Source organism: Xiphophorus couchianus, chromosome 2, assembly GCF_001444195.1.
Source record: "Xiphophorus couchianus chromosome 2, X_couchianus-1.0, whole genome shotgun sequence".
Taxonomy (NCBI): Eukaryota; Metazoa; Chordata; class Actinopteri; order Cyprinodontiformes; family Poeciliidae; genus Xiphophorus; species Xiphophorus couchianus.
The window spans coordinates 33581379-33597964 of record NC_040229.1 but is presented as its reverse complement, the minus strand read 5'-3'; the positions used below and the strand labels follow the sequence as shown (position 1 = coordinate 33597964).

Genomic DNA, 16586 nt, shown 5'->3' with positions numbered 1-16586 from the left:
AGTTAACTGTGTGGTTCTCACTTTTGAGCTCACGTCAAGTGGAATAAACATGTAGTACCTTAAAGACCAGCAGGGGGCGCCTGATTAACCACTAGTGGTCCCGACCACAGTTTGAGAAGGCAGGTGTAGATTGTTGTGTGAAGGTTAATTACAATCTGAGCAAAAACTGAGAGGCTGAATCCTTTTTTCCAACAGTGATGTATTTCAAAAACTGGTTTCTACAAATTTGGCTTAAAGCTGATGAAAATCAACATCTGTGCATGGTTGGTCACATAAGATCAAAGTCAGTGCAGTATCTACTGGGACAGTTTAGAGCACTTCATGCTTTTTCTGCTGACAAACTTCAAACGGTTGCTGATTTTGTTTTCCAGCTGGACTTGCTTGGAAATGGTAAATGGACTGGACTTAAGTCCAGAGGACCCAAAGCGCTTCACACTGCGTTCAGTCATTCACCCATTCACACAGCGAGGCAGTCCCACCGAGGCAAGGCTGGTGCATACGCTTCCTTCGTGTCTTCTGTTATTTGTGGAGAGATAACATATCTGCAAAGTTCTGGACTTCTCACCCCTCTGCCATGTCTCAGTCTAGTGTGTGTTAAATTATTATTTAGAATATGTCAGTAAATACCTAGCCTGGTAAAAACCCAGCCCCTTGTGCTACACTTTGCTTCGTATAGTGCTGAAAGAGAGAACATTTTTCCAGTGGAATTGCACAGCAAGGCAATGGCTAGTAAATACCTGAATTGCAGAAAAATGTGATCCTAAGAGTACAACAACTTTCAGCGAAAACAAAAGCCATGTTCGAAACAGGAGCGAAATATTGGTTCAACAGATTTCTTTTCATCTCAATTTACATCAAAGGTCACTGACAAAATGAAGGCTTGTTAACTGCGTCCCATTGGTTCATTGAAAGACATAATTTAGCTACAACGTACACAGACACTAAACTGTACTGACCCCAGCAGAGAAAAAATAAATGCTTTAATACTGCAAAGGTTTCGCAATTTTAGCAAATATTCAATCCAAATCAAAAACAAAATTTGTCTCATTAACACAAGTAATGTGACAAATGCTCAATAGAATCCACAACAGTCTCCCTGACTATAACATACATAATTAAAGCCTACAGTGTTGTCATGGTGTTAAGTCTAAGAAGGAAATGTGTCCTTTCACATCAGCACGTAACGGACCAGTCCGCCCCCTCTGACCTCACGGAGACGCTGACAATGTCGCAGCATGTTCAGAATCCCCTGAAAGCGTTTGTCCACTTTCATCTGGGTGAATTCACGCATGTCCTCCTCCACGACAAAAAACTGTCCTGCAGGTACAGAAAAGAAAGAGGAAAACTAATCAGTGTCTTTGTATGGAGGCGTCACAAGCTTTCCCAGATTCATCTGGAGAGTTTCCATGAAAACAACAAAAGAGAAACAATTCAGTCAATTTTATCAACTGAGGTAATGCATGCAGATTTTCTTATCCACAGCTGCTTAGGGGCGTATGGCCTGCAGCATACCTTTTGTATCTTTGGTTTCCTGGTCCTTGAAGAGCTGCTGCAACTTGCGTGAATGATTATTAAGAGCCTTCAGTGGCTGACAGAGGATCCTATACTTGGCTGCTACAGTAGTGTTAATGCCTTCTACCACAGCATTGAGCTGCTCATATGAAACACGTCCTTTCATGTACCTGAAAAACAAACATGCATATCAGTCATGCAAAAGAAAAAAACCCCTAAAGAAACAGTTCTGGACAAATGAACTCAGAAGTACATTGTTGAACACACAAAATCAGCTCTGGGGACAAATGAGATTTTAACATGACGTATCATAAAATACAGATGGAAGTTGATTTCATCTCTTGCTAACACGAGAACCTCAGCTTCCTCAACTACAGTCTGCTCCATCCCTTCTTTTGTCTCCAGTCCAGTCAGCTGCCCAGATGAACACCGAGGTGTTCACTCTCTCCTCCAAGTACACAAGTTCTTGTCCTTTTCTTATACACCAGATGACTAATATTTCTGCTGATTATATTGTACTGCAAGTTTGCAAAGTGTGTACAGTGCAAAAAAGAGAGAGTGAGTAATTCCCATGTGGTGCTCCTGTGCTGCTGGCCACTTGGTTACACAAAAGACCCTACAGTTTCAGACTGTGGTCTGTTTGTCAGGTAGTCACTGATCCAGGTGATTCTTGAGGCCTCCACCTGTGTCTTCTGGAATTTCTGGCAAAGTAAATTAGGCTGAATAGTGTTACATACACTATAAAGAACATGATATTCAAAGTGGTTTGACAAGATGACAGTTTGTTGAAGCAGATATATGATGCCATCTTCAACTCCATGTAGTTAGTTTGCATTAAACCAAGTATTGGAAGAAAGCCTTATTTATATAACTTTCCAAGTAATTTTTTTTTTCATATTCATTTTGATAGAATACTACACCACAATTATATCATAAGATTTTGTCACGGAAAACTAGAATTTAAAAAACGACTTACTGAGGGATGCTCTCATATTCCTGCACAGTGATATAATCCAACTCTTTCACTAAGTTCCTGCTGATCTTCTTAGTCTTTTCTGCCTGGGCTGGCTGATCATCTGCTGGCTTGTTGTCCCTGCAAACCAAATATAATAATTCTCAGTCGTTCAAAGTCGCACAATAGATCCTTATGGTGTTTCTCCTGCCATTATTCAAGGTGGGCACCCCGTCCTGCCAACGAGGCTGCCACAGTTAAATCAGGGCTAATGCACACCCTTGAAAATTAACACTGCCGTCAGATATTAGTCCTACAGGCTTTGCAAGCTAAGCATTGTTCTTTTATCATAGGTTTTTTATTTACCAGTACCAGTGATGGCAAAGACGGGTTAAAGAGTCTCTTTGGTGAAACAGTTAAAACTTTGTAGTTGGTGTAAGTATTGTTAATATTTGTCTTCCAATAATACATAATTACGTCAGATTACTTTCAAATTTCCTGTCAACTTTGAACATTTTTAACTCAAATAAACAGTAGGCCGCTAGATAGCTGCACTAGCGCCTCTACCATAGAGCATAGAGAGTTTTCTGGGGAAATCCTGAAACGTTGAATTAATGTAATGAAATACAGAATATTATGGTCAATTAAGAGTTAGTGTCCCCCGTCACGATGTTAAAGTAGGACAGTATCTATTTTTACTACTGATGATTACTGCATTGTTAAGGTTTCTAAAATATTGAAGCCCTCAATAATATAAAAAGGGTTTTTTTAAAGAAAAAACAAAAAACATTTTCTAGACTGTAGATACATTTGCTTCTTTTTCTTATTGTCACAAAACAAATAACTAACTATACAGATAAATGGCAACAATGAAAATGATAAAATAACCCATACCCAATATATTAATGGCTCTTCATATAAACAAAACAAGAATTTCATCATCTTCTTACTTGACAGGACTTTTCCTTTTAGGAATGTGTGCAGGAAAGTTGTCCTTCATGTGCTGAACACTCTCCAGATCATTTTGAAATAACTTCTCAAGTTCCTGAAAGCATAAAAGCATATTTTTAATTACAACATAGCAGAGGCACAAAATAAAAAATTACTGACTTATTTCTGAAACTGTCCTGTGAATTCTGAATACCAAGCACTGTTCATTCATCAACCACAGCAGCAAAAACTTCACCTTTAGCTGCTTTAGTTGCTCTTTCTGCTGATCGACACATTCTTCAAACTCCTCCAGAATTCTTCCTAGTCCCAATACTTCTTGTCCCAGTTTCTTTATCTTCTGCTGGGGAAAGTCTAAATGTGGAGAAGAAAAAGCCCAGTCATAATTTCAAACATAGTTTTACATGGTTACTACTAACCAAAACACACTGCCCTACCAGCAGCAGACAAATCCAGCATGCACTGTAAGGATGACAGTTTATTCTGAAAGTGTTGGCAGATTTCTTCCAGGTCAGCCATTGTCCTAGAACACAGACATTTTAAAATCATTCATTCACAATGAAAATAAAGAACAAAGGAAAATGTACAGTGAACAAATGCCAGCACAAAAGCCCAAACTGTAAAACCTATTGAGAAACAGATTGCATGATAAGAGACATTTTTCTTCTAGTTAATGGTAACTGAACAGCAATAGCAGTTCTTCACCACTCAAAGCACTTTACACTACAAGACAGATCTGGCAACATTTAATTGGCCAATAAATAATCATTGCTTTCTGAACAACAAATTAAATATTCTTAAGAGGTAAAAACAAAGATATGGATACTTAAGATTTTAGGGAAGCAAAGTTTCCCATCATAAAAGCCTTAGGTGAGTTAGGATGTAGTGAAGCTTGTAGAGGTCAAACATGCCTGACTGTTCACATCATCTGTATGACTATTGTGCTGGCCTGTCTTATAACTTTGGTGCAAGCAGCAAAATATGATGCTTACATATGCTGAACATGTATAGATAGCTATAAGAACCATCTGCTCTTTGGCCTTATGATCCTTTCATCCAGTAGTCTGAAAACTCACTACACAAAAACAGTTTTAATGGCATACTGAATTGTAATTTAATAATTGTTTATCAAGGTGTTGTTTTTTTTAAAAAAAATAAATGCACAAAATTCAACTAACATTGGTTTTAACCGAGGGCCTTTAAAATAACCTGATCGCCTCCATGCCAACTCGCACTGATGTAGCAATTAATGCAAAAGGAGCCTCAACCAAACACTGATAGGTTGCTGTTCAGTCTATGATCATACTTTCAACAACCTCACATTTTTGAAAGAGAAATACATTTTTAATAATCAGATGCACTGTTCAACTTTCCCGTGAAACCAAATTTTGGGTTTTCCATTAGCTGTAATAATCAAAATCAATAGAAATAAACACTCCGGTTTCGTGTGGAATAAATTGACTTTGAAAGATGAATTATTGAAATAAACTACCTTTTCGATTAAGCAGTACATACAATTACCGTAGATTATATCTGGCCTTCAGGCTTAACAGGTTTCCATTCAAACTCATTAATAACAAGATGCGAGGCGAACATGTGTGAAAAGGTCTTTTGCTAGTGATGATTTTGTGGCGTCTTCAGGAGCATTCTACCATCTTCTAAGGACCGTATAGTCTCACCGGAGAACTTTGCTTTAATTTCATTTGAACCCCAGCTAGCTGAAAATTGAAAACAAAGAATGAACTCGACCTTTCAAGGAGAAATATATGTATTAATCTGCTCTAAACGGAACCTAAAGTAAGCAAATCTTCGGACATAAAACGATAAAGTTTATCTGTGTGTCAATAAACGTAAAAAGAATCCTAATAAAACCCATACTTACACAGACCACACACTTTTTTTCCAAATAAAATAGACATAAACAGATATTCCCGGTTTATTTGAAAGCTAGCTCAGGTGATACGTCAAATGTTAGCGCATGCGCTGTGGTACTGTTGCGTTCAAAGACACTGGGTAAAATTATCACACCAGTAAAATTATATTACGAATGCTTATTTTTACAACACATAAAAAATGTTTCAGACGAGAAAGCAAAAATGTTTATTATTATTATTATTATTATTATTATTAGTAGTATTAAAGTTAAAAGTAATTTTATTTATATAGCACATTTTCAGCAACAAGGCAATTCAAAGTGCTTTACAGGATTTAAAGGAAATATAAACAAGATCTAATAATGTTGATCCAAAGTATATAAACTGTTCAGGCACGGTTGCTAGAGTATAAGTGTCCATCCTCTGGTCTAAGTCCTTTTCTGGACTGGAAGGATAGGAGACTAAAAAGTAGTAGCTAAAGGTAGTTTTTCTGGATTCTAAGTTTGTTCTAATCCCTGTTCTGGGTTGTTAGATAAACATAAGTAAGTAAGTATCCTCTGGACTTCTGGGTTGCTAGATAAGTATATGTATTCTCTGGACTTTCTAAGTCTGCTCTAAATTTGTAAAAGTAATGTGCACTCCACAGTTTCTAAGTAATTAAAAGAAAAACAACTAAATACAACAAAAAAGCCCAAAAAACTAAATGTTCCTGTTCCGGAATAATTTTTTTCTGGATTCTAAGTTTGTTCTAATTCTTTTTCTGGGTTAAAAGTAACAAGAACAACAAGAACAACAACAACAACAATAATAATAATAATAATAATAATAATAATAATAATAATAATAATAATAATAATAATAATAATAATAATACTTTATTGAGCCCCCAAAGAGGGGGCATTTTGTTTGTCCCTGCATAGTACACAATAAAAATTAAAATAAATAAATAAAGTAATAAAAATAAACACAAAACAATAATAAATAACAATGTGCAGTTATAATCCTAAGGACACACACATACTGCTCAGTACATTACTAAATATATAATCAACATTTAAAACGCACAGCTCTAGGACTATATAGGAATTATAAAGTCTGATAGCCTCTGACAGAAATGACTTGCTGCAGCGTTCTTTAGTTCATCTGGGCTGCAGTAATCTTTGGCTATGTCTGCTCCTCACGCTGTCCACCAGGCTGTAGAGGGGGTGAAAGGCATTATCCTTCATAGCTCTGCTCTTCTTCAGCATTCTGTCTCTCATCACCTCTTCCAGTGGAGCCAGCTTGATTCCCACAACTGACTCAGCCTTTCTTATCAGTTTTAGTCTGTTTAAGACTTTCACCTTCATTGCAGCACCCCAACACACCATTGCATTGAAGATGGAACTAGCCACTGATGACTGATAGAACATGAAGAGCATCCTACTGCATATGTTAAAAGACCTGAGCTTCCACAGAAAATAGAGTCTGTTCATGGCCGTTTTGTAGAGCACATGGGTGTTCACTTCCAGTCTAGTGTAACACCAAGGTACTTGTAAGATTGAACCTGTTCCACATCTGCCCCTGAGATGGAGATTAGGAGCAAATGTGATTTATTACTGCAGAACCACTGACAACCATGCAGAAGCAGAAGTTTGCTCTCTCTGTACCACGTCACAAAATTGTCCAACAATGTCCTGTACTCCACCTCCTGTCCCCTTTCACACAACCCACCACAGCCTGCACAGGTTAGAGGGGCAGGGGAAATTTTTGGCTTTGTCCCTCTTATCAGTCTCTAGGTTTTGACTCACTCAATTTCTAAAGTTTGGGTTTGCCTAATCTGTAAATATACGCGAATTACTTAATAAATGTTTTTACTCATTTAAGTCAGTCTTACAGAGTCTTCCACAGATGCAACCCCAAAAAATATACATCGGGTTCTGTGTAGAGAAGTGTTTTTGTTGGTCCTTAAGTTTGTATGATCCATTTTTGTTTGGTAGAAAATACAGCTTTGTTCCAGAAAGACTCTCAAATGGAAGAGAAGCTCTTCAACTCATATTGACAGAGTTTTCAGAATTATTAAAGAAGTGATTTATACTTTCTAAAACAAACATAAATAAGTCATAAAACATATTTTTGTTGCCATGCAGTTATCAAATGTTGACACTTGATGTCAGTGTTGCAATGTTTAAATCTTGCGTCTGCATAAGACCAGTATGCAAGTAACCATATCAACAATAGTACTGTATTGAAGAGTAATCATTTAAACTACATTTGTTATGTGTAATAGTTAAAACATATTTTAACTTTTTAAGCCCAATGATTCTCTTTTCTCACATTGTTGCTGTAAAAACCTTGTGATAATTAAAAATATTATTACCTTATTGCCCCAAAGCAAACATCTGGGGTTAAGTCAGGGTTTCCTATTGTTCTATCTGTTTCACAAAAGCAATCACACATCTGTTACCATGGTAATTTATACTAGAAAGCTTCTGGCCCAGGAGCAGGATAACAGCATGGCTCAACCAGTCAGTAGCCACTTGTTTATGTGTATTTAAACTTGTATTTGTGTTTTTATCTTGTCCCATCTGCAAAATGAGACTTCCTTTGATATTGCAACAGTTTGGCCCAACATCCATCAATTCTCAGAAAGATGAATTTGGCCAAAAGGACTCAGCAGAAGCCTTTACCACTGAGGAGTTCAGTAGATTAAAATCAGTGGTGAGGGTATAGGTTGTCACGGTGGCTCATCTTTATTCCCCCCAGAGGCGTCTGGCTGCATCAGGCCATTCCTCCGATGAGCTGCAGAGGTGAGCTCCGATGCTTCTGCTGTTTCCTGGGGGAAATGTTGGTAAATAGAGAACGACCAAAGAGCTGCCCTCATCAAACCTTTCCCTGAGCCTCCCCAGGCTCTGTGTACCTCAAAGCCTCAATCAGCCTCAGCTGACATGGAGTCTAATTGCTCACAATCCCATCTTCCCATGAGGTCCTGCTGTCTTTATCGTAGCCAGACTGATTATATTTATGCTCCTAACTGGCTAACAACTCCACAGGCTGTTCTTCATTTCAGGCCTCAGCCTCAGCCTGCTCCTTACCACTGCGCCGAAGAGCTCAAGCCTCTTCTCTGCACTCTAAAGCCAAAGGCTTTCCTCTGAGATCCAGAACCCAGGCACCACCTGCCGCCTTTCCTGATGCCTGTACACCAATGCCTCCTCTTTCTCCTTCCACTCATCACCAGCACATTCAACATCAACTCTCTCATCACCTGAGGAAGTTAGCGGTTTTCTCCTGTAGAGCCACTAACTTCAACTCAGAATCTGCTGCAAAATCTCACAGCAGAAGAAGGTTGAGGGTCTTTGCTATGCACCAATAAAACTATTGCGGATTTTTCTTTTCACCTCTAGCACTGAATAGACTCCTTCAGTGCTACCTCCTAAGAATCCTTCAGTGCTGCCTCTCAAGGCTCATTTAGTGCTAAAATATACTGTAGTTCTGGCTTAAGCACAGATGAGGCAGTGAGGGAGGTTGAGGTGGCAAGTGGCGATTAGTGATAGCAGCATTTCTGCAGTGGCTACTGGCTTGACTTAGTGTGATGCAAAAATCAAATCAAAAATCAAATCACATTTTATTTGTACAGCACATTTCAGCAGCAAGGCATTTCAAAGTGCTTTACATCATATCAAACACAGAAACACAATGCAACATAGAATCAACAATCAAAACACATTAAGTCAGGTTCCATCAATAAATTTGTAATTGATTACGTTTCAAATACAATTCCAAACAGGTGGGTTTTAGTTGAGCTTGCATCCATAAAAGGTTTACCTGTTACACTCCTACTGTGTTATATGGAACAAAATACCTATTACTATTTTTATTCCCACTCACTCTCACAATCACACAGTTTAAAACGATGTAGACAGCATTTTAATGGGCTTCTGGCACAAGGCTCCGTACACCTCTTTCACGGAATTTTGAGCAGGGACTCCGCCGTCCCTCACGGATTTTTGTGCAATTCTATGGTACCTGTTAGTGTCTAGAATTTACAGGGTTTGTGTTACACGCAGTGACCCTCAGTCACTCTTTGTTTTTCTTCCGGCACTAGGCTCCGTACACCTCTTTCACTGAATTTTGCTCTGGGACTCCGTCGTCCCTCACGGATTTTTGTGCAATTTCAACATAGAATCAACAGTCAAACCATGACATTAAGTCAAGTTCCATCATTAAATGTGTAATTGATTACATTTCAAATACAATCCTTAACAGGCGGGTTTTTAGTCTAGATTTAAAAGAAGTCAGTGTTTCAGCTGTTTTACAGTTTTCTGGAAGTTTGTTCCAAATTTGTGGTGCATAGATGCTGAAAGCTGCTTCTCCTCGTTTGGTTCTGGTTCTGGGGATGAAGAGCAGACCAGAACCAGAAGATCTGAGAGGTCTGGAAGGTTGATACAACAACAGCAGATCTTTAATGTATTGGGATGCTAAGCCGTTCAGTGATTTATAAACTAACAACAGTATTTTAAAGTCTATTCTTTGAGCTACAGGGAGTCAGTGGAGGGACTTTAAAACTGGTGTTATGTGCTCTATCTTTCTGGTTTTAGTGAGAACGTGAGCAGCAGCGTTCTGGATCAGCTGCAGCTGTTTGATTGATTTGTTGGAGAGACCTGTGAAGACGCTGTTGCAATAATGAATGCTACTGAAGATAAACGCATGAATTAGTAATGAGTTTCTCTAGATCTGGCTGAGACATTAGTCCCTTAATCCTGGAAATGTTCATCAGGTGATAGAAGGCCGACTTTGTAACTGTCTTTATGTGGCTCTGGAGGTTCAGGTCAGAGTCCATCACTACTCCCAGGTTTCGGGCCTGATTGCTGGTTTTCAGTTGTAATAACTGAAGCTGTGCATTGACTCTAGATTGTTCCTTTTTAGGTCCAAAAATAATAACTTCAGTTTTGTTTCTGTTCAGCTGGAGAAAGTTTTGGCACATCCACACATTTATCTGTTCTAAGCATCTGTTCAGTGATTGGATGGGCTCTGAGTCACCTGGTGACATCGTAATGTAGAGTTTTGTGTCATCTGCATAGTTATGGTAGCTAATATTATTTCTGTTATAACCTGAGCTATAAATATTGAATAAGAGGGGTCCTAGGATTGAACCTTGGGGTACCCCACATGTGACCTTTGACCTCTTTGATGAGAAGTTTCCAATTGAAACAAAGAAATCCCTGTTCTTTATGTAAGATTCAAACCAGTTAAGCACTGGACCGGAGAGTCTGACCCAACTCTCCAGTCGATTCAGTATGCTAGCATGCCATGTAGCTGCATCCTGACTCTAATGGGTCCAGGACCAGCATGGGTCCTGGTTGGTTTGATTGTAGCCTTTTGCTGCAGGATCAGGCACTGCTAATGCAGAGAGCATGGAGAGTGTAGATGAGGATCACCAGGAAGTGGGAAACAGCAGGGGAAAATTATTTGGTAAATGCTGACAGTGTGGTAATGTCATAACTTCCTTCATATGCATTTTTTCAGGTGTGTTAAAACACGCCATTTCTAGATAATTTAGGAACTTTGTAAGGTCTTAGTCTTTTGTGAAAGTCTGATAATATATACATGCCCATATGAATTCATTAGAAGATAAAATAATAGGTTTTTATTAATTGAATTGGACAAGGGAAACTCATGTTATTTTGTTTTATTAAACACAGTGATAAATATTAGCCAATTATATCTGTGCATTTGATTATAGCTTGCCACAAAATTTTTAGTTGCCTTAGTTTTATTGAACCTTTTCTTTATTTTTAGCCAGTCATCAAAATGTTCATAAATAAACCCATAATACCCATTGTGTTATGATGTTATTTTGCTCACTGTGTTTTTTTTTCTTTTACCATCTTTACTTTTTATATAACAAACTTTAAATTACCAATACGTACAAACAGTGCTGTGTGAATTAAATAGATTTGACAAATACACTGTGCAGAACAGCTGAACAAATCAAATGAGCTTTTCCTTCTTATCCTCACACAGCTGAAGTCAGCACCCAGAAGTAATATAAACCTTCCATCTCCTCACACCCAGAATCTGTGTGTTAGTGTAAACATGCCCAGAGTGTGTCAGCTCTCTTGTTGCAGTAGCAGTTAATAAGGTTTGTCAGGAGGAAGCTATATTGATCGGCTCAGTTAAATGCTCATTTAAGTGTCCCACAGGCCCAATCACCAAGCTGGTAACGGTCTCATGCTCTATTTGGAATTGTGCTCTTGTTTAGGTGAACTTGTTAGGGTATCTGCTGATTTGATTTTTGTATTTTATTCTGACCATTGGATGTGTGTGTGTGTATGAGAGAGATATTAGAAAGAAAGAGAAATGAATAAATGTTTTCAGTCAGACTGCAGGGTCAGCCATGCTTCAGACTGATGTGCTGCAGTATGCCTGCTGTTGCTTTCTCCCTTATTTTTCTGTACCTCTGCATTCATCTCATGTATACAGAACAGCTTGCTGACTTGCCTGCTGCTCAAACTGAGCAACTTGTGAAGGTGGAACTAACAAGCAGCTATTGTGCATGATGTTGTCCAGTCAGCTTGGTCTGGTTTTAAGAGCTCACAGTGAAAGTGAACCAAACCAAATGAGAAATTCTACTGTGAACATAAAGTGAGCAAATGAAGGGATGTTAAATTGGAGATTTTGATTTCTCCTTTTAAATGTTATAGGAACTCCTACTGCAGTGTTTGGGAGCTAGAAGCTTTTCACTAACATTCCTGATAATCAGGAATCAAAATAAAAATAAGAAATGTATGGACTAGTTATATGAATCACTCAAGGACATGATATTTCTTATTTGGAGAATATGGGCAGGTAAATATCGGACATCCTGGAAACCTGTTCAGTAAAAAAATATATTGTGAAGGTCTTTACAATATTACTGGAGGCCAAATATTTATTAAGATCTCCTGGTTCAAAGATGACAACGTCTGTCTTCTCTAAAGTTATAACCAGAATATTTAGCCATATAAGCCTTCGTGTATTTAAGATGTCTCTTTTAAAGAATAATAAGAAAATACTCTGTATTCAACACTCAGTATTAGGTGAATTAAAAATTCCCTGGTTGAGACAAACATCAGCAGACTGAGATACCAACATCTGCAATGAGAAACAGTTTGGTCTGCAGAAACAGAGAAAAGGTCCTCAGAAAATAAAATGCAGTAGTAATGCAATAACAAAAAAAGAAGAGGCAAACATGGAGAAAAGAAAAAAGAAAAAAACCTCATCAATACACAGTTGCAAGTGATTTCAAAAATAAAAATAGATAAAATTTGACAATAAAAAATAGGAATACTGCAATATACTGTCTCTGTATCACAGGTAATTTCAAAGTTAGCTTGATTCTCATGGCTTTTTAAATAAGGTGTCAGACCATTGCGTTGAATTAGGAAAACAGGCAGTGTAGGAGAATTGTACCAAACCCTCAGAGAAGTCGACTCCACGCATCATGTTCCACTGGAAACATTTCTGCAGGGACTGGGAGGCCGCGATAAGGAGGACAGGACAGATGAGAGCAGGAGAACAGGGCTGTTCCTCTGAGGTTGGAAAAAACCTATATCAGGTTTTTACAAAACAAAATATGAAACTTGAGCATCTGCTCTGAAATCTGCTCTATGATTTGTGAAGAGTGAATTATTTAGTAGTCTGAAAGCTCCTTAAAGACCGAAGGGAATTGTGAGTCATGTAAATGGAATACTAGCTCACCTAGCGACAGACACTTTTACAAAGACCTAAATGAAGTCATTTTTATGCCACATATTGTCTTATACTAACAGAAACTCTGGTTGGTGTTAATATGCAGTAGTGTTTATGACTTGGGCCATAACTTAATTTGTAATGTGTGGGGAGGACCTTTCATCTCTGAGCCAAGATCATTTAAACACCTAAATTAATGGAGTCAACAAGCATAAGCTTCTGTTAGAATTAAAGAGGTTGAAAAAGCTGTGCAGCAATTAACCAGAACAGATGGAAAACAGACTGCGCTGCGTTTGGGTCAGAACTGGCGGGGCAACACAAAACTAGCAGAATTAGCCATGTCTATTTAGAGACCAGTTTAACCAATCACTAGCAAGACCAGCCCATTGAAACATGTTTCTTATTCTGTCATTATTTAAAGCAATAACGCAACTTTTACCCAAACAGGGTCATTGGTGTGATTAGCTACAAATCATCCAAAATGCAAATAAATGTTGATTTCTGTCAACTTCACTCTGGTTCAGCCATTTTTACAGTTGAAACCAAAAGAAGTACACCAAGATCAATTCAATTAGCTAAATTCAACAATAATGAGAATGTGAATATGTCAGAAATGTAATTATTAATGTTTTCAAAATCAGAAGTTTACATACATCTCCTCTGTATTTTGTAGCATTGTCTTGTATAAAACCTTTTGGGTTGCTGGAATTCTGGCCCATTTCTCCTGACAGGACTCGGATCATGGCTTTGTGATGACCTCAACAAAACATTGACTTTCTTGTCCTTCAGCCACTCTGTAACAAAGTTACAAAGTGTCTAATTGTCCATCTGGAAAACTAATTTTCACTCTATTTAACTTCTTGACTGATGTCCTTCACATGTTACTTCAATATACATTCCATTAATTAATAAATAACATGTAAATATTACATCATATATGTTTAAAATGCTTGTGGGTTGATTTTTGTTAAGGATAAAATAGGAATTGTCTTGTAATCTGTATTTTCCACTCAAAAATCTACACAAGTTCAAATATGCAAATGAGTGAATTAACTGAGAGCAACTGATAGTTTTTTTTAATCTCATCTGCGTGATTCAGGATCTTCAGAGTATAATTTGTTGTCACTCCTATTCATGCAAAGAAGGCAGCAGTGTTAGTATCATGATTTTATGAACACAGCTCAGCCTGCACCGCCATGTGAGAAGGTCCAACAGATACAGATGGATTCCACCAAAACCTCCTGAATTATTCACCAGCTGACTGATAGCAGTTTGTGTGACAGAGGGATTGTGTGTCGGAGAGGGTGGTCACCAGCTCTGGATTACCACAGGGGACCTTCACCATTTCTCTTCAGCCTGTACAACTCTGACTTCCAGTCAGTGAGGAGTCTATTTCTATCTAGAAATAGGAATCCTTTGAGCCCTACAGTATGTAAAATAATTTTCAGCATTGTTTGAAAGCAACTCTTTTTTCCCCCTAATCTATTTAGCATTTTATCTTTATTTATTAAATACTTTTTTTTAACCTTTAGATCCATTTTTATGCACATAGAAATTGTCTGATTCATCACTCCCAACAACAAAAGCAGGATATTTATATTACTAATCTTTAACATGAGGTATTTAAAAAAAAAGCCTTGAAAACAAATTATGAACAAACTACAGACCAGCTTTTTTAATCTTTGTCAAATACTGAGTACTCAGGGGGAAATTAATACTATTTGTATAATTCTTCTTCATGAGCTTTGCAGAAACAACCTTACAGTTTGCTAACAACAGCACAATCATTGTAATTTAAACTTTCTGGATTAGTGCCATAGTGAGATTGACAGGGTTTGATCTCGTGTCACCAAAAATTTATTTTGGATTTAAATTTTAAATGTTTATTATTATACCTCTAAAGAAATCAGGATAAATGTCAGAGGAAGAGAATGCTGAACTTGAGGTTGTTTCATTCTTGAGCAAAATTTCCAGAAGGTGCAAAACAATAATAGGTAAGTATAAACAGCAAGGGAGAGTCCAGCAGTCAGATCCAGGAAAGAAACAGATTCTGTGTGTCTCAGATATGAACATGATTTTATGCAAAATGTGTGAATTAACCAAAGAGCAAAAGCCAAATAGACCTTGTAAATATGCTGGCTGAAGTTGGTAAGAAGCCAACCACATCTAAACCAGTCTTATACTACAATGAGCTAAAAGGCCACGCAGAGATGCTGCTTTTGGAGTTCAATAAAAATATGTTCAATTACAGTTTGTAAACCCACTTAAATACAAGACGATATATATTTTAGACACATGTCCTATTGTCAGATGAAAGTAAAATAATGACCCCAACATTTGTTATATTTGAAGAAAAGGGGCAAAGCTTGAAAACTTAAGAAAGCTATTCGATCTGAGAAGTACAGGGATGGCAGCATCATGATGTGGAGTGGTTTCCTGTAGGAACCCGAGACAGGAAGTCACTGGGTGACGGGCGGGGTACATGCTGGACAGGTTACCAGTTCATTACTAACCTCAGCCCTGCTCACACACAGACAGCTTAGAAAGCCCAGTAAACATAGCAATCATGTTTCTGGGTTGTGGCAGAAAGCTGGAATACTTGGAGAAAATTAATTCAGTTTTAATTCAACTCAGTTTATTTATACAGTGCCAATTCACAACAAATGTCTTCTCAAGGCACTCTGCCCCCCCCCCCCCCCCCCCCCCCCCCCCCCAAAAAAAAACTAATACTAATTTAAATTTAATCAAAATACATTCAAACTGATCCTAGTTATCAAGAAAGTCAATAAATTATTCAAAAAAGTTAAAAATGTTTCTTAGGTATATAAGAAACATTTCATATATATATATATATAATACAAAACAAACTTTGTATTTATTACCTAAGATGAAGAGTAGCTTTGAACAAATAAGCAATTTCCCCTTGAGGATCAATAAAGTATATTCTATTGTATTGTATTGTATTGTATTGTATTGTATTGTATTCTATTCTATTCTATTTAAGGAAACCCAGCAGATTGAATCGAATCATTGACTTGCAGCATTTACTCCATGTTCAATTTTTTCTTGAAAAAGAAAAAAAAACTGTTTAACTTCTACGAAATAAGGATAAAAAAAGACAGTCGGTAATGTTAAAAGCTGTAACTTTCTTGCCGTACATAATTGTAGCATGACTGGAAAGTCATGCTACAATTAAAGTTTTTTCTTTTCTAACATAATTGTTCCAGACCTTCTGCATGACTTGCAATAGTGTGGCTTAATTCAAGGCAGAGTGCGTGTGCTTGAGTAGAGTACATGCCAACGGTTCAGATCAATCTCATAATGGAAATGTGTGGTGCATTAAGAAGAGAAGAATTTGATAATGACACCAGACTGCTGATCAGGTGAAATCCTATTCCACACATTTAGAACGTTTTAAAAAATTACACATATTTACTTGTTGTATTAGGAACTAAGTAAATAACGATTTGCCATAGTTACTGGAAAGCTTTTCTGGCTCAGCAAATTATCTATAGAGTTAAAAAAAATACAGACTCATTGAATAAATTAGATTATTGAAAAGTCAATTTATTTTAAGAACTTTATCACAAAGT

At 37.4% G+C, this 16586-nt stretch overlaps 1 protein-coding gene across 2 annotated transcripts; it reads right to left on the bottom strand.

Annotated features, from left to right (window-relative positions):
• Positions 1-181: 181 nt before the first annotated feature.
• ska1 (spindle and kinetochore associated complex subunit 1) lies at positions 182-5411 on the bottom strand. 2 transcript variants are annotated; one of them, XM_028033053.1, is made up of 8 exons: positions 5295-5382; positions 4905-5130; positions 3850-3935; positions 3651-3766; positions 3415-3509; positions 2489-2605; positions 1513-1682; positions 182-1317 (listed from the first exon to the last, which is right to left on the bottom strand). In XM_028033053.1, the coding sequence occupies exons 3-8, from the start codon at positions 3929-3931 to the stop codon at positions 1169-1171; spliced, it is 729 nt and encodes a 242-aa protein (XP_027888854.1). In that variant the 5' UTR covers positions 3932-3935; positions 4905-5130; positions 5295-5382; the 3' UTR covers positions 182-1168. The 2 variants fall into 2 exon arrangements, with proteins under 2 accessions (XP_027888854.1, XP_027888846.1); XM_028033045.1 differs by lacking the exon at positions 4905-5130 and having other exon boundaries at positions 5295-5411.
• Positions 5412-16586: the final 11175 nt, after the last annotated feature.

What these genes read in the sequence shown, in the direction of transcription:
- ska1 (XM_028033045.1), bottom strand. Translation starts at nt 3,931, where the DNA reads ATGGCTGACCTGGAAGAAATCTGCCAACACTTTCAGAATAAACTGTCA. An exon ending in AAAAGGAAAAGTCCTGTCAA is followed by an intron (nt 2,606 to 3,414) that starts GTAAGAAGATGA and finishes TTTGGTTTGCAG; the next exon opens with GGACAACAAGCCAGCAGATG. An exon ending in GAATATGAGAGCATCCCTCA is followed by an intron (nt 1,683 to 2,488) that starts GTAAGTCGTTTT and finishes TTTGTTTTTCAG; the next exon opens with GTACATGAAAGGACGTGTTT.